General features: G+C 43.8%; 1 protein-coding gene across 5 annotated transcripts in view; it reads right to left on the bottom strand.

The window, feature by feature from the left end:
• Positions 1-9,901: 9,901 nt before the first annotated feature.
• EP300 (EP300 lysine acetyltransferase) overlaps positions 9,902-27,427 on the bottom strand; it is a 61,131-nt gene continuing 43,605 nt past the window's right edge. For all 5 annotated transcript variants that reach the window (XM_074871064.1, XM_074871062.1, XM_074871063.1 and 2 more), the window contains 12 exons: positions 26,052-26,132; positions 25,452-25,508; positions 23,952-24,029; positions 22,778-22,845; positions 21,267-21,417; positions 20,784-20,930; positions 20,267-20,380; positions 18,358-18,523; positions 17,520-17,684; positions 15,336-15,497; positions 14,613-14,894; positions 9,902-13,311 (listed from right to left, as the gene is read on the bottom strand). In XM_074871064.1, the coding sequence (XP_074727165.1) occupies positions 11,068-13,311; positions 14,613-14,894; positions 15,336-15,497; positions 17,520-17,684; positions 18,358-18,523; positions 20,267-20,380; positions 20,784-20,930; positions 21,267-21,417; positions 22,778-22,845; positions 23,952-24,029; positions 25,452-25,508; positions 26,052-26,132 (3,715 nt within the window). In that variant the 3' untranslated portion in view covers positions 9,902-11,067. The remainder of the gene's footprint in view (positions 13,312-14,612; positions 14,895-15,335; positions 15,498-17,519; positions 17,685-18,357; positions 18,524-20,266; positions 20,381-20,783; positions 20,931-21,266; positions 21,418-22,777; positions 22,846-23,951; positions 24,030-25,451; positions 25,509-26,051; positions 26,133-27,427) is intronic.

A 27,427-nucleotide genomic window follows, 5' to 3' on the forward strand; every position in this document is an offset into this window, starting at 1 on the left:
GGGCGCCCAGCGGCCGGCACCGCCTGTGAGGCGGGGAGCGTCCCTCAGGGTACGCAGTTGTTATTATTTTGTATTTTTTTTAAATATCCCGTGATTCGGGATCCTCGGGCAGAATCTTAACGTCGCAAGTGCGACGCCGCCAGCGTGCCGGCTGCGTTTGCTCCAGCGGCGGCACACCCTGCACTCTGTAAGTGCCCACGCAGAGGGAGGAGATTTAAGCCGTTGCTGTTGTCTAGTTCGTTCTCATGGGCTACGGAACTCACAGAAAAGCCTTGTCAGATCATCCTTAATGTTACCTTGATGGTCTTAGGTACTTACAGCAACTTGCCATTAAATCACACTGTGCAATAGCCATAGCCATCAGTTCCTGTGGTGAACAAAAAATCCCACCCCAGACCCAACAAGCATCCCAGTTAAGGGCACAGACACTAAGTTAGGCTCTAAGTATATGTCAACACAGCTCTACATACAAATAATAATAAAAAAGTAAAACAAAAACTGTGTCCAGATTTTAAAAACAACAGCTATGCCCAATTCCAAGGCTGTCCTGAAAAGGGCAGAGAAGAATTAACTGTCTAGGAGATAAACCTCAGTTTTAAGTACTTAGCCTGTCCCAGTCCTCCAAGAAATCTGGCTTTTGAGTGCTGAGCTGTGCTGCCTGTTTGATTCCTCTGCAATCCTGGGAAGATGTGGGGCATCACAGTGTCCTGCCAGGTCACCTTCCCCAGCAGCAGGGGCAGCCTGGAGGACCAGTGAATCCAGGTAATAGCAGAAGACCAGATGCTACAACACTCATCTGGCCTGGCACATAATATGCAGTTAAAGGTAGAAACCCTTTTACATATGCTTTCCCATGTAGCAGTTAAGGGCTCTCTCTCATAGTTTGTGGTGACACCAGGGAACTGGGCCCAGGTGAGAAAAGAGAAAGAGAAAAGAGAAAAGGCTTGAAATCCTTCAGTACAAGCTCAGACTGAGAAAACAGCGAGCAAACAGAAGAGCACCAGAAGTCTTTATTTTTAAACTCATGATTTTGGGGTCTAACTTCTGGCGGCTGTAACCCAGCTGGTGAATGTGGTTACAGGCTGTTAGACCCAGGTCACACCTCAGGCCTTAGGCTGCCCTGGCTTTCAATCAACAGGCCTGGCGAGATATCCGTTCTGTGGCTCCCAAACCCCTGCTCTCCAGGGAGTCATTGCCTGGGAGTTCCTTTCAGTGCCACACTCCAATCTTCACACCTTATTGATTGAAAAAGGAGGAGGGAAAACCTCACAAAATCATCCTGGAATTAAACCTTCTGATTTTAACTCCCTACCCTATCCCAGTGCTGGACAAAGAATTGCTTTGGAATAATAAATCTTGTTCTCCCCTTGATTCTCTGGAGCCAGCTGAATTGTGTGAAAAACACCTATGAGCTTCCGTAATCAGAAAATCGCTGAGTCTAAGAGGGAAGGGAAATGCTTTAGTCTCACTCTCCTGCCACCCCCACCCACCCACGCCTCAGCAGTATGAACACATTAAAAACGTCCATAAGGCTATATAGGTGCCTGACAAAAAGCATCACAAGTACCAGAGTGTGGCCTAGAAGCCTCTGTCATGGCAGAACAATGCATGATCCAAGGAAGAACCTGGCTTTTAAACAGTGCACTTGTTTTATTGCACAGTTTATCATCACAGGGTGGATGCAGAGACCAGATTCCTGAATTCCCCTTCAAAATAGTCACAAGAGAACAAGGGTGCCATAGGTACCTGCTTTGAGTCACTTGGGGGGCCATTTATATTCAGCTTCTCTTCTCCTCCCCACCTCCTCCAGCATTCATTCCACCCCCACCCCAGTCATGTTGAGAAGTGGCATCTCTGGGCTGGCTGCTTTGGGGCCCCTGTCTCCTACACCAACATCACCATCTGCACACCACTGCCAGAAAAGCAGTGATGGAAGTCCTGCTGCCTGAGCACGGTCCTGCAGGACATTCATACCAGTCCCGTCTGCTGCTTCCATCGTTGTCTTCCACCTTGTACGGGGCAGCTGAAGCTGCAGGGTGGCTCCTAGTGACTCCAGATGAGCACAAGTGGGTTAGCTCATCTTGTCTTGCAGGTTGCAGAATGCCAGCTGGGCTGGGTGGTGTGTGCTGCGGGTTTCAGTGGCAACACTGAGCAAGGACAGAGACTTGTCTTGCCTGTGGGTTTGCATGACTCAGTGTAGACCACAGACTGGAAGCTGTTTGGGATACCAACTTAAAAAGCCAGTCCCAGTGTTTGGCTGGACAGATGTAATCTCCACCGCAGCTGTGATCAAAGAAAATTAAATTCTTCGCTTCAGCACAGTACTGATCTAGCACCACAGTGCGTAGCTAGTGCCTCTGCTACGACCTGTTGTCAGCTCTCCTTTCCCCAGAGGAACCTTTCAGATGTTCTTAAAACAGAAAAGAAAATGTGTTGCTCCATGAACCAAGCAGGCTGCATGAGTTGTGTAGGGACGGGCATGCTTTTTGTCCCCCACATCCCCCCCACATGCCCCTGTAATACCTTTTCAGGCAAGATACAGCACATGGTCCACAGTCCAGGAGAGGAACAGCATGGGTTATAGTAGGTGGACTAAAAAAAAATGTCCAAAATACCTGCCCCAAGGGTTTTCTTTAGAGAAACTTGAAGTTACCGACCTGCTGCCAGAAGAGCGGAACACATCTGCACAGGAAGAACACTGTTTCCCCCAACTGCTGCTGTTGCTCTCACTGCAATCTCAAGAAAGCACAGGAAAAGCAAATGCCTGAAGGACCTTCAGCTTAGGGAGCTGGGGTTGCTATGAGTGCAAAATGAGACCCTGGCTTCCAGTGCTATGTTTGCAGACCCCACTCCTGCCCACCCCTGTGGCCAGTACCCATGGCAGTAGCACAGACGGCTGGGCCCTGTCTTGCCAGGCCTCATTTCCCAGACAAAACTTGACACCCAAGCCCTGCCTTCCAGCCCTTGGAGATCCTTTCTATATCAGCCCAGGGATGCCCCTACATTTGAGGCCTTGCTTCACCAGCCCCAGAGTCCCATGCTGCTGTGACTCTTCCTTCCACAGGGTAGGCAGCTGTACCTGCATTCTTTCCCCATTTTAGTAAGGCTACAACAGTGTGGGGCAACAATGACAACAAAAGGGGAAAGTGAAGAAGGAAACAAACCTAAGTGAAAGACTCCTCACTTTTCTGGGCAGCCTATGCCTTTTCATCCAGAGGAGCAGGACTGGCAAAGAGCTTTCTTCTTGTAATGCCACTGTCACTACCTTCCAATTCCTGCTGTTGCCCTGGGGACTGCGGGGGCATGGGGAGAAGCAAAACACCCACTGACATGTAGCTCTCTGCTCCCAAGATACACCAGAGCCTGCCACCACCCAGCACACCTGGGGAAAACAACAGTCTGAGCCATGCCAACTTCACCAGGAGCTATGAAGAGCCCTTCATAGCCCTTCAAAGATGGCTATGGGAGATGGTGCCAATAGCAATTCTTCCACCCTCCCTAAATCCACCACACTGCCTACAACAGGGAGCGTAGACTGGAGCTGTGGCTGATTGCCCATCAGTTACCCACAGCACCAGTTACAGAACAGGTTTCCCTTTCAAACATCCACCATGCGCAGGATTCCTGCTGGGGAATTACAACCAAGATCCTGTTCTAAGGGAGTGCAACTAAGGCAACTCAAGCAAATCATCAGACCCCTGTTTTTCTAAATGGAGTGCCAGATCAAAGGCGGGCAGGCAAATGCCAATGCACACAACATGCCTTCAGGGCTGATGTAGCATTGCAGTGGCTTTTCAACTGTGATGCAGGCATAGAGGCTGCCGAAACCACTGCAGATGGAACCCGTTGTGCTCTCGCACTTTCAGGGGCTGGGCTAGGCTCTGTCTCAGGCCGGGATCTATAGCATGTGATCTGTTTTGACAAGGTGAGGGAGGAAATGGTTCCTTGTGCAAACTGACAGTTACCCAAGGGTTGTGTTGTATGAAGGCAGCTGCTAAGAGGGTTTATAAAAACAAACATTCCCCAGCGAGGGCAACATATGGCTGTTCTTCAAAGAAAAGCTCATTTTAAGGGTAGGAGGCCTCTTCACACACTTAGGCAGAATCACCCACTCCAGACTCTCCAGAGAGGCTGGGCCAGAGTCCTTGAGTTTGGTTGGAACTGGGAGTAGCACAATCAAGAACATGGTGTTTGTAAAAAGACCATCTTGGAAACAGGAGGTGGAGTTTCTTGCAGAGGAACTAAGTGTGTATCAAACACTGGAAGAAGCACTGGAAAAGAAAGCAGAAGCTGGAATGGCTGTCACTGTCACATCATGTACCTCAGCCTCCACCTGCCAGCACTTGTAAGAGGCCACAAGCTCTGCACTATGTGAATAACTTGGGCCCTGTCAGGATTTGTCTGGACTTTTCTTGGCCTTCCAGGAGCTGCGTTGTAGCTCGTTGCACTGTTACAATTGTCTAATGACCAGGTGACTGGTCTTGTTCTCTCTCTCTGTCTCCCTGCCGCCCCAACATTGTTTTAGTTTTTGTACAATTATCTGGTGTGACAGTGACTGTGTATATATTATTGTGACTAATAGTCAGCAGGTACTAGGGAGAAGCCCATTGTAACTGCTGGGCCTAGAGTGCAGCTCCCAGAGAGCAACTAACAGATGCAGGGGTTTGCACAGTGGGGTGCACAGAGGGGGTCAGGGTCCCCTGCGCTCAGCAATGGCAGTGATGTGCCACATGGCATGGTCTCCCACGGACGCTGGAACGGGTCTCCCTGGGATGTCTGAGCCTCCACCCAGACTGAGCTCTCCTGTGGGAGGATATGCAGTCTTGTGCTGCAGGGAGTGTTTGAGGCTTCTCGCTTTGGCTGAGGCTGGGACAGAACAGGATCTTCTTGGAGACCCTGCAGTTTCAAGAGCCTGACCCCCCCATCTGTACTAAAGGCAGAGTCTATGCTCATTGGGTTGGGAATCAGTAATGAAGGCTGGAAGCCTGTGCCTTGTGGCACCAGGAGGATGTTTCCCGCTCTACCTGCACGTGTGCAGGACAGCAACAGAATCAGTTCAGTGCCCTCACAGCAGATGTGAGGCTGGGAGCTGTGTCCAGTGAAACGTCTAAACTGCCTGAGCCTGGGCCTGAGCCACGCAACAGCACCACATGGAAGTGGTGGGTGCTGGTGGTGGGAGACTCCCCACTGCAGGGGATGGAGGTCACCGTCTACCAACCTGCCTAAGGAGATGTGCTGCTTGCCAGGTTCTCAGATCTGGGATGTTATGGAGAGGTTGCCAAGGCTTGTCCAGCCCTCACTGTTACCAGCCCCTTGCTTCTCTTCATGTGGGCATTGACGATACTGCCAGGGGAGACTTGGAGCATATCAGGTGTGACTTCATGGCTCTGGATGCAATGGCCATGAGTATGGGGGCTGAGTCATCCTCTGCTGGTGAGGGGAAACAGATGCAGCCTGCAGGTCAACAACTGGTGGTACAGCTGGTGTCAATAGGGATTCAGCTTTTATTATCACAGGACCCTCTTCAAGGATCTTCAAGGACTTCTATGAAGAGATGGGATCCACCTGCCCAAGGGGGCAAAACCATCTTTGCTAAGCAAAGGCTGCCCAACCTGTGGAGAAGAGCTTTAAACTAGGGACAACAGGTGAGGGACAGGAGAACTGACAGTCAAGTGAGGAAGTGATGGACTAGCTTGTCAAGCAAAGGTTGCAGTGTGATGTGGACAGGAGAAATCTTGATACGTGGCAGATGGGGGCCCAGCCCATGTGTATGCATGTAAACAAGGATGTGCTGTGAGGACAGCATCCTGGGGAAAGCTCTCATAGCTCTTCTGGGAAATCAGCATATCTGGTTGCCTCTTTGAAGTTCCCTGCTTTCAGCAATCCCAGCTCCCTGAGACCAATGGGATTATCTGGAGCAAGGGAGACATTCTCAGTGAGGTAGAATCAGATTAGAGAACAGTTAAACAAACTAGACATGCTCAAGTCGGTAGGACTTGACGGTTGCACACCCAAGTGCTGAGGGAGCTGGCTGATGTCTTTGCAAGGCCACTCTCTATTATCTTTGAAAAGTCATGGTGATTGGGTGAAGTCCCTTAGGAGTGAAAGAATGAGATTCCTGTCTCAAAGACGGAGAACCTGGGAAACTACAGGCCAGTCATCCTCACCCTAATCCTTAGGAAGGTGACAGAGCAAATCTTCTCAGAAACCATTTCCAAAGACACTGAGGACAAGAAGGTGAATGGGAATAATCACCATGGATTTATGAAGGGGAAATCATGCTTAAGCAACCTGACAGCCTTGTGATGACTGGCTTGGTGAATGAGAGGAGAGCAGTGAATATTGTTTATCTTGAACTTACCTAGGGCTTTTGACACCATCTCTGACAACTTCCTCACCATCTGAGGAAGTATGGGCTAGATAAACAGATAGCAAGGTGGATTGAAAGGTTGGGATCATTGGCACAAAGTCCAGTGGACGCAAGTCTCTAGTGACAGACCCCAGGGGTTGGTACTGGGGACAATACTGTTTCCCATCATCTTCATCAGTGACTTGAATGATGGGGCAGAGAGTACATCCTCAGGAAGTTCACAGATGGTACAAAACTGAGGGGAGTGGCTGATACACCAAGGGGTTGTGCTGCTATCCAGAGGGACCTCAACAGGCTAAAGGAATGGACTGACAGGAACTTCATGAAGTTCAACAAAGGGAAAAATAAAGTCTTGCACCTGGTAGGAACAACCCCCTGAACCAGCACATGCTGGAAGGCAACTTGGCAGAAAAGGGCCTGGGGGTGCTGGTGGCAAGTTGAACAATATTCCAACAATGTGCCCTTGTGGCAAAGGCACCCAACAGCCTCCTCAGCTGCATCAGGAAGAGTATTGCCAGCAGGTGGAGGAAGGTGATCCTTCCTCTCAGCACTGGTGAGACACACCTGTGTTCAGGTCCCCAGTACCAAGAGAGACATGGACATAGTGAAGTGAGTCTAGCAAAGGGCCAGCAAGATGATGAGGGAACTGGAGCATCTGTCAGATGAGGAGAGGCTGAGAGCTGGGACTGTTCAGCCTGGAGAGGAGAAAGCTCGGGGGGATCCCTGGAGATACTCATCTGGACATGGCCCCATGCAACCCACTTTAGGTGACCCTGCTCTGAGCAGGGAGGTGGACTAGATGATCTCCAGAGGCGCCTGCCCACCTCAGCCATTCTGTGCTTCTGTAATAACAAGTGGCTCTGCAAAGAATAGGATATCTATGATGCTAGAATAAATTAAAAAACCCCAGTATTACAGTCACAGCACGATACTGCAGGCCCAGAGCTATAAGCAATTCACCAATGGTCGTCAGAGTAACCAGGAGCTGGGTAAAACCAGTTTTAGGGGTAAACAAAGAACAAGTATGCAACATATGTAAATCACTCTATAAATGGTAAATTTGTACACAGTGTGGAACGACAATCTAGGAAAGACCAAGGTGTAGAATATTTTTTACAAACAGATGACCCCAAGACTGAGGGAGAAACCATAAATGTTATACTCCTCCCTGTGACAAACTGACTATAAGCCTGCAACTTCAGTCATTGACCCTAGGACTCAAAGGAGCATCAGAAAGGATAGACATTAGAAAGTTTACATCACTGAGCTGCATTAGCATCATTGTAATCAGACAATAAATCTGACTAAAACTTTGGGTGCGAGTTCTTTTTGCTGGTCTAACAAATAGACAGGAAGTGAAACGACCTACTCTTAACTTGCATGCAACTGATTGGCAAGACGACGCAGCAGTGATACAGATGACATCCTGATTTTGTTGCCATCCTAAAGTCCTACCAATTCCCCAGTCAGCCATAGTATTTCCCCAACTGGTGGGTTCTGGTTCTCCAGTAGAATCAGGGAAAGCAGAGGCAGAAGGATGTAGGGGAAAGGAACCCCATGCAGTTGTGTTGACATAGCGCTTAGGGATATGGTGTAGTTGGGAACTGTCAGTGTTAGGTTAATGGTTGGACTGGATGATCTACAAGGTCTTTTCCAACCTAGATGATCCTGTGATTCTGTGAAATTCAAGACCATTGATCATCCACACCACCTCAATAAAATGTTTGAACTTGGCTCAGAGACAGCATCTACAAAGGGACAGAGCAGCTGTGCTGTCACATAAAATGCCTCCTGGCATTGTTTAAGCAAGTCACTACGTTGGCATTCAAACTTAGAAGATCTGTAGCCCTTGAATCAAAGCTGCTCTGCAAGATCTAGAGGCTTCCCCCCTTCAGCGTGGGTCAGATACTCCCATGCAGGCCTGGACAAACTCAAAACACATTTTGTGTGCTAACACAGAGGCACAACTGAAAGCTGTTTGCTAAGTTAGGATGCACAAAAAGCATACAAGTGAGAAAGCTGGGCACACTTTACGCTTTGCTAGCCAGTATGTGATCAGAAGGAATTTTATTTATACCCCATCCTGAGAAGCAACCCAAGGCTGAAAGTAAAGTTGGGCTTTGCTGGGGTGAGGGGAAGGAAGAGGAAAGCTTGCCAGGCTTGGCATGGAGAACACAAACTAAACCATCCCAGGCTGCTGCCCTGGCATTCAACATGGGGGTTTTTGTTTTCTGCTCTCCTTTAGAGCAGGTCAACAGCAGCCCCTCCCAGAGCAGAGGAGGTAATTGTGGGCTTTGTGCAGAGCTGGTCTGTGCCACACAGGGGCGATCGGGATGAGGATTATCTGAGGGAGAGTACCAAAGCACAGACTGCTTTCCTTAAACTTCCCACGAACCGTCCACTACCTGGCTGAAGGCTTGCTATCAAAAAATCTCTTTTTTAATACAAGATTCATTGTCCTACTAGTGTTTATATCCAAATATCAAACATTTTACTCCCCTGTTTTCTAACAGCCTCCAATGTCCATTCACACTGTGATACACCATTACTTTTGTTTGGCACTTGGATGATCCGTGCATGCAGGTTCGCCCTCCATCATCTCCCACCAGCAGTTTCCTGAGGGCAGCTTGCTCATGTTGTTACCTGTCTGGGAGTTGTGGCTATGCTGATGCTCACAACACAGCTGTGTTAGGCAGATGTGCTCTGTGACATCCCTGGGCACATCTGGGTCTTGCAGGTATGTAAGGCCCCGGTACAGCGTTAGTCCCTAGGCAGCCAGCGCTGTCTGTACATGCACAGGGGAGGGCTGTATTTTGGGAAGCCTTCAACGAAGCAGCACATAATGTTGGTGCCCAGCCAGCGCACACCATGTTCCTACATGGCAGGGGTTAATGTGCACGCAGCTACGGGCAGAACACAGAACTGAGTTTACCACACACGTGCTCCACAGCTGAAACATTTCTATTCAGGAAATCCATATATAAAATATATGGTAACCAACCACACGAGCCCTACATCTGGCAGATCACAGGGTGATGGGGCACCCACAGGCCATCCTGGTGCAGTGGCTAAGGGACATCCACACAAGCTTACCTCATGCTCACACTTCAGTGCCAAAAGGTGTACAATATATTCCAAGTGAAATAGGATCTTTTAATATCACATATCCAAACAATAGTTCTCATTTCAAAATGCAAAATAGGTCCTTTGAAGATCAGCTGCTCCCAGGCTGTGTGAGCAGGGTGGGGCACAGCTGACTGGCACAACTGTTGAGGTCAGACCTCATTTCTTTGGTAAGATACATGCCGGGAACAAACGCGAATGCAGAGCTGTACCAAAAGTGTCCATTTAGAAGACTAATTATTACTCCACGTCCCTTATTAGAGATTTGCATTTTAAAACAGTCATGTACATTAAATAGCTCTCCGACATCTAAATAGCAAACATTTGAAGTAGCATATATTCTGCTACCCCCACCATTTTAAGAACAAGCAACAGATGTGGGAGAGAAGGGAAACATTAAAAACAAGCTGTCTGTCTCACACAGTTTATTTAACAATAGGTAATAAGAAATCAATTTTTAACAGTCTATACAGTGATCGAAAGTTCATATTTATAAGTAATCAACTTTAATTGCATGATTTACAAGATTTGAGGGTTTTTTGCTTTCTATTTTCAAGTTTTACAGAAGGTGGAAGAGGGTGGGAAGGGGGCATGGGAGAGAGAAAGCAAGCATAAAGAAGAAACCCTAGGGACTTTTTCTCAGGTTAAAAGCATCCCGTTGGAATTGTTTCTTACCCTCTTTTTTATTTTTTTTCCTTTGTTAGATGTAAAAATAACGAAAAAAAATTCTTTCAAGAAAACAGAAACCACAATATATATACTACATCCATTTGGCAGCTGCCCCTGTGTATTTGCAAAAATGTCATCTTCTCTCTACATGTACAAATTATTTTAATACTTGAAGTTTTTTTTTTGAGCTCAGACTCTTGTATAGAAAATTCTTGGAGGACAAAAGTAGACTTCCAGGAGGGGACTGAGTTATTTAATATTTTTACATTTTTTCAAAGAATTGACACATTTCCAACCAAAGAGGAAAAGATCAGTATTTATTTTTATATATATATTTATATACGTAATGTATTTTTAAAGCAACATTAAACCCTTTTGTCCTCCGGTTTTAGGAAAAGGTTCTCCTGTGGTTTTTTTTTTGTTTAGTTTTTGTTGTGTTTTTTTGCAGTGACATGAAGAAAAACCAGAACAGGGAAAATGTTTACCATCTGCCTCAGTAAATAATAACTATCAATATTACATATTTTCATTAATTTAAAAAAAAATAAAACCTATTGGAGGCATGAGTAGGGCATCCTTTGGTGAACAGCCAAAAGACCACCCGCTTCCCCCAACCTCCCCAACACACACGAGGAAAAAAAAAAACCAAGAAAAAGGACTGGTTATGATTCCAGCCATAACAAAAATATATTCTTTGTACTCTACTGTCCCTCAGGTTCGTTGTTGGTTTGTTTTTAAAACCACAAACTACTGCTGCAGAGTTCAGATGTGTTCCAGGGAAAAATGTTGTTTTAGCTAAGAAAGATTCAAAAAAATTTGTCTTCAGTAGAAAAAGTCTTGAGAAAATAAGTTTTTTTTTCTTTTCTTTTTTTTCTTTTTTTTGCTCCCAAAATGCTACAATGTGTCTAGTGTATGTCTAGTGTACTCTGTGAAAGGTTTGAATTCAAGTCCGAGTTCTCGGAGCTGAGCCCCAGTTCTGTGGCGCTTGTACCATGGAGGCCTGCCATGCCGGGATTGCTAGCAAGCTGGGAGAGCATTGCACTCTGGTCCGGGCTGGCAAAGTGCCCCTGATCCATGGGGTTAGCCTGGGCAGCTACCAGTCCTGGATGTGGGGAGCTGGTCTGCGGGGAGACGTGGTGCGGAGAAGGCTGAGGTTGCATCCGAGGGGACGGGCTGGAATGGGGGGGCTGGGACTGGGGCCGCGGCGAGGGTACAGGCTGCGGAGAACGCACTTGATTGGTGAGCGATGAAGGGAGCTGCTGGCCCTGTAGGTGCGGGGACTGGGCCTGATTGGGGAGCATGTGCTGTTGGGGGCTCATAGGATTGGGCTGAGCTGGGGACCCCATCTGCTGCTGAAGTAGCCTCTGCTGGAAAGCCTGCTGCAAACTGGCTCCCGTCTCTGCACTCATCGCCTGTGGAAGCTGGCTTATTTGTCCCATGTTTCCTTGCTGCATCTGCTGCATGTGATGCTGCATTCGCTGCTGCTGTTGCTGCTGCTGCTGCTGTTGGGGATACCCAACGCCCTGGGGCTGCTGAAACTGGTTGTGGTTGGCCATCCCCGGCCCCAGTGCTGGTCCTGCTCCCTGCTGCTGCTGTTGCTGCTGGTGGCGCTGCTGCTCAATCATCTGGTGCCGTCTCATCAGGAGGTCTCGGAACTGGGGAGCCATCCCCGAGTGATTCATATTCATCTGCTGCGCCTGAGGATTCATCCCAGCCATGGCCTGCTGCGGCTGCTGCTGCGGCTGCTGCTGGGGCATGCTGGGCCTCTGCACTCCTGCTTGCATGGGGTTCATGTTCTGCATGGCTGGGTTGGGGTGCACCCCTCCTTGCTGCCCTTGCATGGCCTGCTGCGGCTGGAGGCCCGGCTGACCCTGAGGGATGCCCGGCTGACCCGTCATCCCCTGGGGGTTCTGGGACCCTGCGTACTTGGCAGCCCGCTGCTTGATGAAAGCAGCCAGCAGCTGAGGGTTGGAGTGAAGGATGTTAAGCACCTGCTGCTGCTGCATGGGTGAGCTGGGAGACCTGAGAGTCCGCAGTAAGTTTTGTAAGGCCGCCTGGGGCAGAGGTGGTTGTTTGGGCTGAGCAGCGCCAGGTACCTGACCCATCCCTGGCTGAGGTGCCATATTCATCGGCTGACCTGGCTGGGCTACTGACATCATGGATGGCCTCTGCATTCCTGGCTGCAGCTGAGCTTGGGGTAAGGCCCCCTGCACCCACGGCGGCTGCTGCTGGATTCCCGCTGGCCCCATTCCTTGATCTATATGACCACCGGGACCTCTGCCTATCTGCGGAGGGTTCATTCCCATAGGTGGCATCTGGGGCATCTGGTGCTGAATCGGCCTTTGGAAGATCTGGACCTGGGCCATCTGACGCTGGGTCTCTGCTGCCCGCTGGATCTGCATGGCCATTTCCACTGCTGCTGGGGGAGGACCCTGAACTGGTGGTTGAGGTGGCTGGGGTGGAGTTGGAGGAGTCACCTGGCCACCTGCCTTGCCCTGGGACACAGCGCTGGGGGGCTGAGTTCTTGGCATGGTGTAGGGTGGCATACTGTTGGGAGGTGCCGGTTGAGGCTGCGAGGCAGGCTGGGGCGGAGGCTGGGGTTGCGGGGTTTGCGGTGTTGGGGGCTGCTGGCCCGTTGGAGTCGTCGGCGTGGCTGGCGTGGGCGAGGGTAATCCTTGCTGCTGGCCTACCACACCGGTCCGCTGCATGCTCGCCATCCTCCTTCGGAGCATCTGCGCCTGTTGCAGGCGGTGCTGAAGTTGTTGTTGACGGAGCTTGTGTTTAATGTTGAGGCAGAAGGGCACTGGGCACTTGTTCTCCTGGCAGTGCTTTGCATGGTAGCAGCAGAGAGCAATGAGTTGCTTGCAGATGGGGCACCCACCGTTGGTTTTGCGTTTACAGCCTTTGGTGTGTTGGACAACCCGTTTCATCTTCTGACAGGACGGCAGTGAGCAGTTGGCATTACGGCACTGGCAGGCATGGACCAGAGACTGGATACAGCGCTGAATGCTCAGGCGGCGGGAATCACCGGGGCTCTGCGTGGTTGCAGTCTGCTGGTTGTTGCTCTCATCATCTAGACCAAGGCCTAATTTTTCCATCTTGTGGTCATGGTTTTTAGTGTTATAGCAGGTGATGCACAGGTCATAATCCTGGAAAGACAACGAAGGAAAAGTTATCAGTGTTCCTGAAACTCCATACAATAAATAGATGATGGCATGCCACCTTAACAAATCACTCCTAGTCCGTTCCAGGCAAATTATTGCTCTAGGGAAAAAGTCAATCTTTCATGCCATGTTGAGGTTCTAGAGAAGGAATAAATCCAAATTACATCCAGGGAAAGTGTGTGGGTGCAAGGGTGTCTGAAATCTACACAAATATATATAGCCTGAAAAACAAGTTTGCTCTGAGCTAATAAGTCACACGTTATTCAGCCGGGCCAGAAAAATCCCTTTCTTTCCTAATAGGAAAGGAGAAGAAAAAGGCAAGAAACAAAGAGCTGCCCATGGACCGCTGCTTCAAAAGAAGAGGGCAAGAGTGGCAGGAGAGGTACCAGTTCTCAAAGAAGAAAGGAGAATGAGAGCTGCATTTTCAGTTTTCAGGTGAGTTAAACAGCAAGAACAGAACAGAACCTCATTTACAACAGCACATGAGTTTGGGCTCAATAATTGATCTTTAAGAAAAAGATCCAAGTCCTCAAGATTCATTAATCCATAGGAAATTTAGAATTTATTTTCAGGTATATACAAGGGCATGGGAGCATCATATTTTCATCAGACCTTTTCAGAACCTAATCTGGAAAGAGTCATTTACTTCCAGCAGGTTAAGAAAATAAGTTACAAGCCAGATTCAAGGTTAGTCCAGCTTCTGGAGGGCACAGCATTGACCCAGACCACTGGACTCGATCTTCAAACACACTGGTATTGCAAACACTTTGGAAGACAAAAATGCTGTCTGCAGCATTCTACAGAGAGACAACAGGGTAGCGGAAGAGTCACCCAAGTATAGGAATCTGGACCTCTAGCACAGCAAAGCCTCTGTGCCAGTAAATCAGTGGAGAGCCCTGTTTACAGAAATACTGCAGCACAACACTTCTGACTCCGGAAGAAGAAAGGATGCATTGCTCTTCAGAAAAATCAGCTACCATTACAGCTCAAGCAGTTGCTACAGTTCCCAACTACTTAAGCAGCAGCACCTTAAATGAACTACAAGAAATACAATTCTACTTCAGTTCTCCATAGCTTGAAAGGAGGAGACAAAAATCACACCAAGTAGCAGATTAGCAGAATTGCTTGTTACAGAAAACATTTCCTCTCCTTTTTTTCTGAACTGCCAGAGAATGAGCTGCACAGATCATCTTCCATCAGTTAATACTGAGAAATTAGCTCAGGTAAAGAGCACTCTGGGCACAAAGATACAGGGACACAAGTAGGGAAAACTTCACCAAGCATACCTCACAAACAGTGCAGTGCCATCTGGTCTCCACATGATGCTTGCACTCATTGCAGGTGTAAACAAAGCGGTCTTGGCTCTGGGTATGCAGTTCCACCAGCATGCACATGGTTGACCACTGAGCCCTCCGTAGCGAGGAGAACTCCAGGTGCTTGTCTCTCGCAAGGGTTAGGAAAGCATCGCGCCCATCCATCAGGTCACACGGAATGAGTGGGTCAGGCTCAACGATGGGGGGCAGGGAGTTGGCTGCAGGGCCAGCAATGAGACGGATGACAAAGAAGACCTGAAAAGTAAAAAGACTTAATATGCCAGCGCTTATCAAGATGTTTTGGTTGCCAAACTTCATTATGCAGAGTGTACAATTCCAGGACCAACTAACACTTGAATGATGTGATGCCAGGGTGGTATGCTTGTTAAAGACTGGGAAATTTCAGACCTCTGGGTGCCCTGCAGGTTCACCTTCTTCAGCAGCACTGGACTGAACTGTAACAGTAAAACTGTTGTGGCAATCTGGACTGCTAGAAAGTTCTGTATGAGCACAGTTGTATTTATCCCCACTGCCCTCACAGCAAAGAGTGCCTGGACTTACTGGTACTTATCTGGTGTGCCACTCAATTCTCCAGCCAAACCTGTATAATTTACAGGGCACGACTCTGATGTATCAGAACTTTGTACACCTTGCTACTTCAGTAAAATACATATTTCTCACTCCATCAACTCTTACCTCTTTGTGCTTCTCCATAGTGGCATACAGCTTTTGGGAGAGGTCATTGGACACATTGGGCATGCCAGGCTTTTTCTTATTGCCACGACTCAAGCTGCTCTTGTTCTTACTTGTCTTCTTATTGTTCTTCTTTTTGGCATTTTTGCTGTCTCCCTTGCTCACCTATTAATTTTAAAGGCATTTTATGTCAGGTATCTATGACACACCCCATCAGCATTTTATTACTTTCACATCTTCTGCAACTGCAGGACAAAAACACACTTCACAACAATTTACTCTGGAGACACTTACCAAGGTCCCCTGAAACATTAATTTAATTCCATCAGAATCCCTCCAGAAGATACCAAGAGCAGCAATACATAGTTCTAAAAATATTAAACGCGTAAGTGCTCAGAAGGTGCAAGGCAAATGTTATTTACTGAAACTTGTTTGTCTGCTATAGTTGAACACTGAAGAACCTCTTGGATTATCACAAAGGGAGGTTCAGCAGATGGCTTCTCAGTGCAATTGAAACTAAAAATAACTGAAAAGTACAACTAATACTGCATTTAACCAGAGGTAAGGAAGACCTAATCCACCTAGATTTAGTTTGTTACAAGTGATAGATTTATTTTTAATAGACTGCATTAAACTGATTTTGATATGAAGCTACTGTTCTGAGTCCAAAAGGCACTAGTAGTACAATTTCTAGTATGCACCTTCCTCCTGTCATATCTGGCAACAGTGGAACAAAACAGGTCAGCTAAATTTCAATTATAATCAATTAGCAATGAACAGTTTATTCCTCTCTGTGCTTCTCAGAGGGCCCTTCAAAACACTACAGCATGATGATCAAGGATCAAAGCAATTCTTATCCAAATAAGCATTTTTCCTACGCTTAAAATAACTTCGTCAGGATGGAAATTTCCAGTGAACATGAATGACTATCACTTCATTTGAAAGGACAGTTTATTATTGCCTCATTTTCAAGAAGTGAAACATTGGGTCAACGAAGAGTTAAAACTATTTTTAATAATAAGGGTTAAATATTAATATGCTGCAAGCTTTCTCCATCGCAGGATTTTCACACTGCTGTGAAGGATCGACTAAGTGTTGACCAACCTCACACACAGAGCTAGGTGATTCCTTACAACTGGTTTCTGGTATATTAGAGAGATGGGAACTTGCAGCTATGCCAAGTGGAAAACAAACCTTTAAATAATACCTTCTTAAGATGTTAGTTAATGTAAATTTGATATCAAGTTGCCTAATTCCCAGGTTACTCTTTATTCAAAGTCCTTGAAAGGAGGTATTGCAAAGAGCAGCACAGGAGAACTGCAAATTTTAGTTGTAATTTTAAATCCCAACAAAAATCTAGTATCTAATACAGTGATGAAGCAGCAGTGTTTAAACAGAGTTAACTAACAATTACTACTGTATGAGCGAAACTGCTAACCTTATCCTAAATTTACCACCTCTTTCATAAAAGCTCAGAAGATCCAAGATGGGCAGATGCATAAATTCTGCATCTGTCCATTTTCAAATTTATTGTTGAATTAAGAGGCATACCTTTTTTCGTCCTTTGTGGAATGTGAAAGCACAGTTGTTGCATATTCACCAAAAAAAAAAAATTGCACAAGATACCAGCAAGAAATTTCTCTAGTTTAAGTAGCCTAACAACAGTTCAGCTGTAATTTGTGCTTCAGATCCTCAATGCCTTAAAGCTTTCTACTGAAAAAACCTACACCAAGTAAACTACTGAATCACAGTGCTTTGTTACTTTCTCAGAACATTCTGCTAAGGTTGGTGTTATAACATCTCAGTTCAAAAGAAAAGAGTTAGCCAGTATTCAAAAGCTAAAGCTTAAGGGAAAAGCTTCCAAGTCAGGCTGAGATTGCACTATAAACATTGGTAATAATTGGATTCAGCAGCAAAATATTCAACTAGCAGCTGTTTCTATCTAATTGACTTTGGTAATTAGTTAGGTTTATAGCCATATGAACAGCCACCATTCATACGAATGTAGCTTAGTGGTATTTTAACAGCTCTAATTTATAAAATGTAAAATTGAAATTTATATTAGAGTGAAGCTAGAAAGGTGAAAAATCCAGTTAACCAAAGTGCCTAGGCTGCCACTTTTTTTTAATTAGTCATATGTAATGACAACCTTTACATTAGATCATGAAATAGCAGAAGCATTCTTACATCCGTGCTTTCATTACTAGTGTTTTCTTCTCTCTTCCGTTCTTCTTCCTCTTGCTCTAGTTCCTTAATGCTCTCCTCTAGAACGTTAGGCCAGAAATCTCCTTCAAAGTAAGGTAGCTCTTTTGCACTTGTTAGACGATCTTCTGTTGCCTGCTTAAATATATCCTGAAAAAGAGCAGAACACTTGGTTACCACTACTACAAGTTACACAAGTAAAGGCAACCTTTCCAATAAGTAACAAAAAAAGGCACCAGCAGATCAAAGGAGAGCTTAATATTTCAATTCACTTTACAAGAGCGCATTCTAAGCACAAATTTAACACTGCATCAGTTACAGACAGTTTGTCAAATACATTTCAAATATTCCCACTCTGAAGAAATAAATCCTTACCATGTGGCTGGATTTACTTATCCATGCTTACCAAATGGGACAATATAATTGCTATATTGTCGACACTAGCTGAAGTCCTGATAATTCCAAAGATTTTACATATTTCTAAACTGCATCAGCAGCTTAACTCTGCAATTTTATTTAACATAGGAAGATTAAAGTTTCCATGTATTTTCTTTGTATTACTGAAATGAGATTTGCTCTTTTACAGTACTCCTCAAAAATTTAGTTTGTTCTACGGAATAATTTCAAATCTCTTGCTAGAATGATTTCAGAAGCTACATGCTTTGAAAAAAACCGTATTTTAACTCTGAACTTTTAGTGCTCAATTCTCTTAAAACTCATACAGTAAACTCCAAGAATCAGGCACAATGCATAAGACAAGGAAGAAACCAAGACAAGACTGGTCAAAACCCTGCCCCCCAATACAAACAGACACTTAACAAACCTTGTAATCATGGACAATGCGCTCCGACACAGATTTGTCCAGCATCTTTTTGTACCACTCTTGAAGTCGTTTGGGTTTGGGTATCTTTTGGTCAGGAGGATGGCAATGGAATATGTAGTCATCTCCTTCGCTAGGTGGGCATGCCCAGATATGTCCAGTAGTATACCTAGCATCATCAGACAAAAAAAAGTACATGTGGGCTATGATGAGGAACACTAGAGATTGCTCTCCTCTCTGCCACGAGATGGAGCCACCACAAAGTTGGCTGGTGTTACCAGATGGACAATAATTACAGCTCTCCAACACTTTAATTCTAGTGTTCATTCCGGCTTCATTCATGCAATAGCATTACCATCTTTGCACTATTTTTTTTTAAATTCAGCACTATATGTGGAGCAGTTTATATAAAGCATGCATGTTTTCCAGTCTAGATAAAAATCAAAGCCTGATATAGACCTGCAATTGACACCTCCCAATTAACTAATGTAAAAGAAAGATGGAGACTAGGTAATTCTGGCTTTCACTACTGAAATCTTTTTCCTTGAGGCAGTGCAGTCACTCATTATCTAGCAACATTTTAAAACCAGATTTACTTGAACACACATTCACTTTTCTACTGTAAATCCACTGGTTTTTAAACTCTGAGGATCAGTTTAAAAGGTTTCACAATTATATCTGGGAATAAACAGTCACTGTCAACCTATGCTGCTGGGTGTACAATTTAAATCCTATGAAGAGAGATGACATCCAAATAGTAGCAGCTGCAGAGAATATAATGCCACAAAGATCACTTTTTCATCCTCAGTTCTTCTCTATTAGTTTTTGAAAAGAACTCCAGTAGGAGGAATAATCAGACCTCAAGTTAGAGAAAAATGGCCATCCTTGCCGTGTTGAGAAACAGCTCAGCAGAACCCTACCCAAACCCTGGGAACTGCAGACAGTTGTCATTCCTTCTGCCTGAGAGGGGAGAGATGATACTGCATGACCAATATTGTTTTCCCAAAATGAGAACCTGATGTTACCCATTAGCACAGAAAACAGCATTAAGTAAAACTGAGGCTTGAGCTCTATGCGACAATTTTACAGACTCACAGGTTAGAAAATACACAATAGAAAAAAGCAGGAAGACGTCTAACATATACCTCTCAAGTACTAAGGAAAATATCATCTCACTGAGGTACCACCCACCTCCATTCTGACTCTCCTAATCTTTCTCATGCAACTACTCTAAACATAGTCCCTAACAATTTCTTCATGAGTAACTCTGTCAAGCTGTACCAGCTACCTTTGACACCAGATTGATGTTTATTTCACTGCCTTTTCTACTTCAGTAATCATGGTCATTTATTTTCCACCTTTCTCACTTCTTCAGTTATTCTGTGTTCTCTTCTGTGCTGTCCCAAGTATATTCTCCTCTTTCTTTTCTAGCTTTTCAGTTTCTCACAATTTCAACGACTCATTCTATAATAGATTTCTTAGTGGCCTTGCACAGCTGTTCATCAGTACAGACAGAATACACTTACCTTTCTCCTTATAAACATGGGTAAGAACTTACTTGTCAGCCCAAAGGAACAACCCAATTAAAGCAGTGGCATTACACATGGACTGCACTATCAACAAGGCCAGCAAGATTTTATGGTCCAGATGAAAAGGCTCACTTTCTACTTAGACTTAAGGAAGTTTTATATAAGTTTAGAAATCTAAAAATATCTGAAGCATAAACCTCTCTCGAAAAGCCTGAAATCCCTTTTTGTCTTTCCTCATTTTCAACTATACACAGTTGTTGCCAAGTTATTCTATCACTGGTTTTAGGCACCATATTCTGTACAACAGGATGCAGTAATTTCACTTGCAATAAGAACCACTTAGCACAAATGCTGCACAGAAGAAAACATTAAAAAAGACTTACCCTAGTTTCTTGACGTATTCTAAATATCCAATTAGTATTTCATGATAGACAGCAGTCCTCAAGCATTTAGGGCGGAAGAAATGAACACTGTCAAGGTAAGATATATACACTCGCCTAAAAAAACCAAAAAGAGGCATGATGAGTTCTACAAGTTTCATGTTATTTTATATAGTTGAAGCATCCAATACAACAGCAATCTTCAAAGCCCCTGATCCTAGTTTACCCTTAGAAACTCAGCTTTCTTTTAGAGAGATGAGGCTAGAACATCAAAATTACCCAACCCCTTCCTTGAGAAAACCGACAACTGATCCTTAAGGCAACACTGTCTGCCAGCCAGCACCCCTAGTAAGAAGCAGCTCAAACTGACATATTCCCTTACAGAAGCTACTTTGTTTCTGGACGCTCATAGCACTAAGAGTCTTCACATACGCAACACTGAAGCTCTAGACAGATCTTCAGAAGGTTCACCCAACTGAGACAGTACCAAAATAAAACAGACTTTCATGCAGCTCCTCACCTTTGATTGGGTGGAGGACAGTCTGAGCCATACTCCTGTACATGCATCCCAAAGAAGCATAAGTCCACACCATCAATCTCCTCAAAGGCGAAAAGCGCTTTTGTTCGGTAAGGGAAAGACTCAGCCATCTCTCCGCTGTCTACAAACCTGCAGATGACAGAGGGTAAAGAGGAATACCAAATATATTCACATATTGGAGAATACATGTAAAGGCAATGATGAGGTCTACTCAGCGCAATTTTAGTGCGATTTTAAGGTTAAATGCTTACAGACCACTCAAGATACAAGGCATCCACTTTTTACTATGAAGATAACACTCATCACAACTAATTAATCAGCTGCTGTAACATCTGTTTGTCAAGAGCTGGTCAGTGGTGATGTTTTGAATACAACAGTATTTTTCAAAATAGTGGCATATACGTAAATTCAAATAGCTTCAAACTCCCCCAAGAGAAAGCACAATTAGAAATGGAAAGAACATACCTTGCTTTCATTCCTGGTTTTACTTCAACAGTTTTGTCAGATGCATGTACCACCCTAACTGTAACCTCTCCTGCCTCAGGGTGATTCTGTCGTCTTAGGAAATCATTGACTCTGTTCTCCAAGAAGGTACCAAGTCTCGTAGCTGGTAACCCTGCAGGAGAAAAATACAGATCTAAACATATACAAAACTGAACTGTTAAATGTGATTTCTCTATTCAGATGTTAAATGAAAAGTTTATGATAAACACTAACATTTCTAGATGGGGTGAGCTGCTTTTCACCTGCAGGCATGTTTACGGTTTATACATTATTTAAATGAAGAAAGAATCTGTATTTCAACCCAATTTCTACCTGTCTTAAAAGTCAATCACAATTAAGACTCCTCCTGAATAGAAGCTATTAATTACTTAAACTGGGCTACAAAACACTGCTGTCAGACAGCTTCAAGAGCAGATGTTGCATTTGGAAGTATATTCTGTCTATAAAGCCACACTAGCGAAGTTAGTCTCTCCACTTACCAAAAGAATATATTTCAATAATGGAAAGAACAACTAAATACAACTGTACCTGCAGGTAATGTAGTTAGCTTAGAAGTTTCTCATTTTCAAACAATCTTCATACAGAAGAATTAAAAGCATGACATTAGCTGACAAAACACTAAAGCTGAAAAGGAGGTGTTTAAGAGTTCTGGTGTAACAGGGCCTGTCTCATTGCTGTCTGTGACTTCTGGCAGAGTTATGTATCTGCCAATCAGCTTTTTGTTTTTCCAATTTGACATTAAGTATGCAATGCATACAGGTTGATAGAAACAAAACCTGATAAAAACTGTTAAAAAATCCTTGTATTCTTCCTGTAATCTTGGTGAATCCAGGGAGTTTTGATTCTTAAAAGAGACTCAGATGTTGAAATCATTCACTGAATGGTTTGCTGAATCTTTATGCTATTGGTTGGCCAGGGATTTTTTTTTTTATGTAGCAGAAATGTAAATACTCACTATTTGTAAGAAGTACACCAACCTAAGAAACTTCTGAAAGACTTATTTTGTCTATAGACCAGAGGGACAATGGCTGCACAAATTTCCTCCTACACTGCTTTCAAATCAGCTGCCCTAATCAAGAGGAAATGTCTATAGAAAGTTTTGTCATTAGGTGATGCAACCTTTACCTCCATCAAAGCTTTTAAGAGCAGCAGTACTCACAGTGACTTGAACATGTTATAAATTTAAGTTAGACTTCAGTCACACAGCAACTATTTCCCAGTGCTATTAATACTGCAATTGAGATAAAAGGATGTGTATCTTCCATTACCAGTGCTCTGAAACAGTACATTAAACCTCTACAACAGACTATTAACGAGCAACAACACCTGTGAATGCAAACATTCAATTCAGACCAAAGGTATCCTACTTTAACTCAAAACAACTGAAATAAATGCAAACCAATCATAAAACCCACCTCTTCCCCACTCTTAACAAGTTATTTAAGATTTTTTGGTGCAAGTGTCAATCTTACTTTTAGCAGAGAATTTGTTCTCTTTCCTGGTTCGTCCTGTTTTCTTCAGGCAGCCATCACAGACAAAGCTGAAGCAGAAATAGGAGAAAGTGAAAAACCACCCCAAGTCAGACCATGAAGTTCCTTAACATCTCACCATTAGAAGCAAAATCTTTCACCAGATTTTATCTGGTGTGGAAAATACCTTAACTGAAATAAAAGACAGCACAAAGAACAGTGCCAGCAGAAACAGCCCAACTGTTTCAGAGTTGCAGAGGAGGATCTAAGTTCCAGAGGGTGCATCACCTGTCAGTCACCCATGTTATCACCTGCAAGCTCAGGAAACAGGGCCTCCACTAGGTCTAACAATATTGGCTTAAAGTATTCTTGGAACAAATAGTCTCAAACTACTGTTTCTGATGAAGATGAGATACTGCAACACATAAAGCAAATGGCTGATTTTTTCCTAAATGCCCAATTATACTGTAGCCTGAAATGACAGGCAGATTCTTCCTCAGTTGCAGGATGTCTACCCTCTTCTGCAGCAATGTGGATGGAACAACAGAATGGTAAGTCATAGCTTTCTTGTCAAGAAAAGGAACATTTGAGCTCTTACAGAACTTTACCTACGTATAATTTAGCAGCTTTTTTAAAAGCAATTAGACAACAACCTAGTCTGTTGATCACAAACTATGGAGTATCTAAAGGCTAGATTGTTTTTCAATTTAATCTGATCGCTCATTCAAAAAAGTGAATTTACCTGTTAAATTCTTTAGTTGTTACAAAATTTTTTTTGAAGATGACAAAGCAATATGATTTGTACAGAAAATAGATCAGTATGGAATTGTTACCAAAGCAGAAACATCTTTTCATATGTTATGAAAGATGTTATCTTTAAACATATATTTAAACATATCTAAGTTATCTTTAAACATAAAAGGCTGAAACACAAGACTGAAAGGCCCTTTTCACACAAAGGAATGTTAGAAACATTTAAGATTAGAAACAAATTTACACACAGCACAGTAAGATATGATGTCTAAATTTGATACCCCATAGATTCTGTAAAATTTTCAGGTGGGAATGCAACTTCTTCCATTAGACACTCTTTCAAACATAACCAATATAAGGAAGTTTATGCACTAACTAGTAAATCAATCATATACTCTCTACTTAAGAAGGAGAAATTCCTCACCCAGAAGGCCAGATTATCTCATTATGAAGAACACAGATCTGGTGCATTTTTCTTCCACACTCTATACATTCAACAAATCTGTAGAAGGAAAAAAAGGGGGGAGGGAAGCAAGGTTGGTATATCATTACTTGCTTGTATATTTTATAATATTTTATTAGAGGGGTTCTAGCATTTGGGCTCTTGAGCCTATTTAACATAGAGGGCACATTTATGCTGAGAACAGTCTCTGAAATGAATTAAGAATGTCAGCTCAAGTCAGGTAGACTATGCAGGGACACATTATGTTACCATTTGCTTGCCTTACTGTCATCCACTTCACTCATTTTCTAAAGTGAAACCCTTCTAAGGATAAAATCTGTAAACTGCTTGTTGCTATAATGTAGAGGAAAAGGGGATTCACAGGTATCAGAAGCAAAGAACCAGGAGAAATAGTTGGCTGTTAGTTGCCCCACTATGCTTGAAGCCTGAGGTACATTGCAAATATACTACAGAAAGGCAGGAAGGAAGAAAACATAAGCTATATCAAAGTCACTTTTAGAAGACTAAGAGATTTAAGGACAGCTGAGGTGACGTGATCTATTTCACAGATGTTGGTGAATGTAATTCTCAAAAATACCTAAAGTTGCTTCATGTTTCAGGACAACCTGACTCCTTTTGAACATGTCTATTAAGAGTCTGAGACTCTGAACAAATAGCTGTCATTTATGTAGAGCATATGGTACTGTACTGTAAGTTAGGCCTGTATTCTAGTGTTAGTCTGTACCTTCACTATAACAAAGGGAAAGAAAAGTTACTATTCTTTCCTTCCCACAGCCCTTGTAAAACAGAAGAACTAGCTGAACCTGAGGTCCTTCGAAGGATGGTGTGGAAGGAATACACATCCTTTTTGCTCATTCATTTGAGAATGAAGATAATGTTTGCAGAGTAGCAGCACAGGTGTGTAATACAGGACCACATAAAGTGGCTTCAAAAAACCCCTCAGGAATATAAAGAAAAGCGGCCGAGCCACCATCATCTTAACTTTACTGATTGTCTACAGTTCTGCTTCCAGAGCAGTGTAGAAGAACGGCCCGATTCAAATTTAACAACTTTTCCTTCTACTACAGCTGCCTGTAAAATATGACAACTAGAAAAGCCAATGCCACCAAGACAGCTACTGTCAAATGACTCAAATCAGTTCTGAGACTTGAGCACTTGCCACAACAGCGTTTCAAAGCAGAGTTTGCATTCATCCTTCTGTTGAATCCACATTCAAGACAACAAAATGCACTAACTTCGGCCCATACATACAGCACTACATATTTCTCAAGTACAGCTGTGGCAGTTGGGTTCTCAAAACAGAATGCCAGATACACTGCTTACTGCACAGCCCCTGCCAGCTGAGCTACATGAAATTCGGAAAACATTGAAAAACAAAGCTGATGGTGAGTGAACAACATGTCTTTTACAAAATAATTATAATAAAATGAGGATCATTCGAAGTGTGACAGCATTACTTACAGTTCAGGGTCCAGTGTATCATTTTTCCTTTTTGAAAACTGTTCTTTGTTTATCGTGCTATGGAGAAACAGGCAATAAAACTCAGTTTTAACACAAGACAACATACATTTGTGCCATACCACACATATCCAACACACTAAGACAAAACCTTCAAGCAGATTTTTTAAATGCTCACTGGCACTACAAGGAAATGAGCTGTATTTCACAAAGGGACTCTGCCTTTGGAAAACTTTCTTTTCTATGGGACAATAGCTTGCAGAGAACCACATTGCTCCCTTCTTCAGTTTTACTCAAGATAAATGGTAAAACTTGCTGACGTTCAAGTTTTGGACCAGTCCGATCAGTGTTTCATAGTGAAAGGACTATTTGATATGTCTCTGTGATATTCTGAAGGCAGAGAATTCCAATTATCTTTGATTACTGAGAAAGGCAGGTTATCTTATTTCAGATTCCTCTAGTCCTCCTCCTAGAATAACTTCAAAGGATAAATTTCAGCTTCCAAACGCTGCAACCCCAGTACTAAACTCCTTTCCTTTGAGAAAGCCCTACAGATCATGATGCAGCTTATGAATGCACAGCCCAAGCAAACAATTAACTCACGTTTGAGGTTGTGATGGGTCATCTCCCAGAGAAACGCTCTCCCCTTGGATTTCGTTGAAGCACTTCTCACAGAAATGATACCTGTCAGCAAGAAGGCCATATTTGGGTGAACTGCTCCGTCCACACAACACAGCCCAAGTCAAGCAATGGAGCCACCAATCACAGCAGGCCAAGGAAGGGACAGGAGCAGAGAGCAGGTCATCAACGGCGACAAGGATATTCAATGATGCAGATTTATGGGCCCCACATTGTGTTTGGTTGGTTTTTTTGGGGGGGGTTGTTTTTGGTTTTTTTTGCGCAATCAAAGCCAAGTGCAGACAATGACAAGCATGAAGGAGAAATAAAAAAATAACATACACACGAACAAAGAAATGGGGGTTTGCAGGACAAAAACAAAAACATAGAAGCAGGACAAGACAACACAAAGCAGAAAGCCAAGGCAAAGCACAGATTAGCATTAAATCTCTCAAATGGGTTCACAAGCAGCAAATGATTAAAGCAAATTAAACACGAGTACTCCATTTTACCATACCCATACCCTCTTCATTTTAATAATCCATGCCACGTACAGCAAAGAATTAAAATGAGAAAGGGGGAAAGAGCCGAAGGAAGAAAGAACTGCTACTCTGACTTGTACATCAGGACAGCAGTTCTGCTAGCAGGAAGATCTACAGGAGATCAATGGAAGAGGGATAGTCTTCCATCTTAAATGTATAAATGCTGAAAGGCCACAGGACTCTCTCCCAGTTGAAAGGGAAAGCTAAACATCAGAAGCTTCCAAAAGAATAAAACTTGTCCTCAAAAATCTTAGAGAAATTAATTACAAAACTGTCAAACCGTCTGTGAACTAAATACCTAACATTAACTACACACATAATGGTCTACATTGATATGATTCTGCCATAGCCCAGTTTGAGTGCAGAACAGTCCAGGCATCAGTACAGCAAGCATTACAGATAAAGATTTCATTTATACTTGAATAAAACAGATTATTTCAAGATTCTACCCCAGCCCTCAAAAATGTTCTAAAACTGTGGCCTCTCCATTACAAAGGCATGTTAACTGAGTGCACAAGACATCAAAAAAAAAAAAGAAAAAGAAAATTCAACCAAGTTTATTATAAACCCACACAAGCCAACACTATAACAGCTGATAGGCTAAAAAGGCAGGTCTCTTAACCCTCTCTCCCACTTTTCATCTGAGATAATGCAGAGAACAGTACTTCTAGAACTGTACATTTCTGTCTATAGATATGTATGCATGTGTGTATATGACATAGTTTACAAATCACATGTATACACCTGTTATAGTGCAAACATTCCCTCCTAATGTTTGAAAACACATAAAGCATGTCATTCTTTTGGTCCATCTAGTGC

Source organism: Strix uralensis, chromosome 5 (assembly GCF_047716275.1).
Source record: "Strix uralensis isolate ZFMK-TIS-50842 chromosome 5, bStrUra1, whole genome shotgun sequence".
NCBI lineage: Eukaryota > Metazoa > Chordata > Aves > Strigiformes > Strigidae > Strix > Strix uralensis.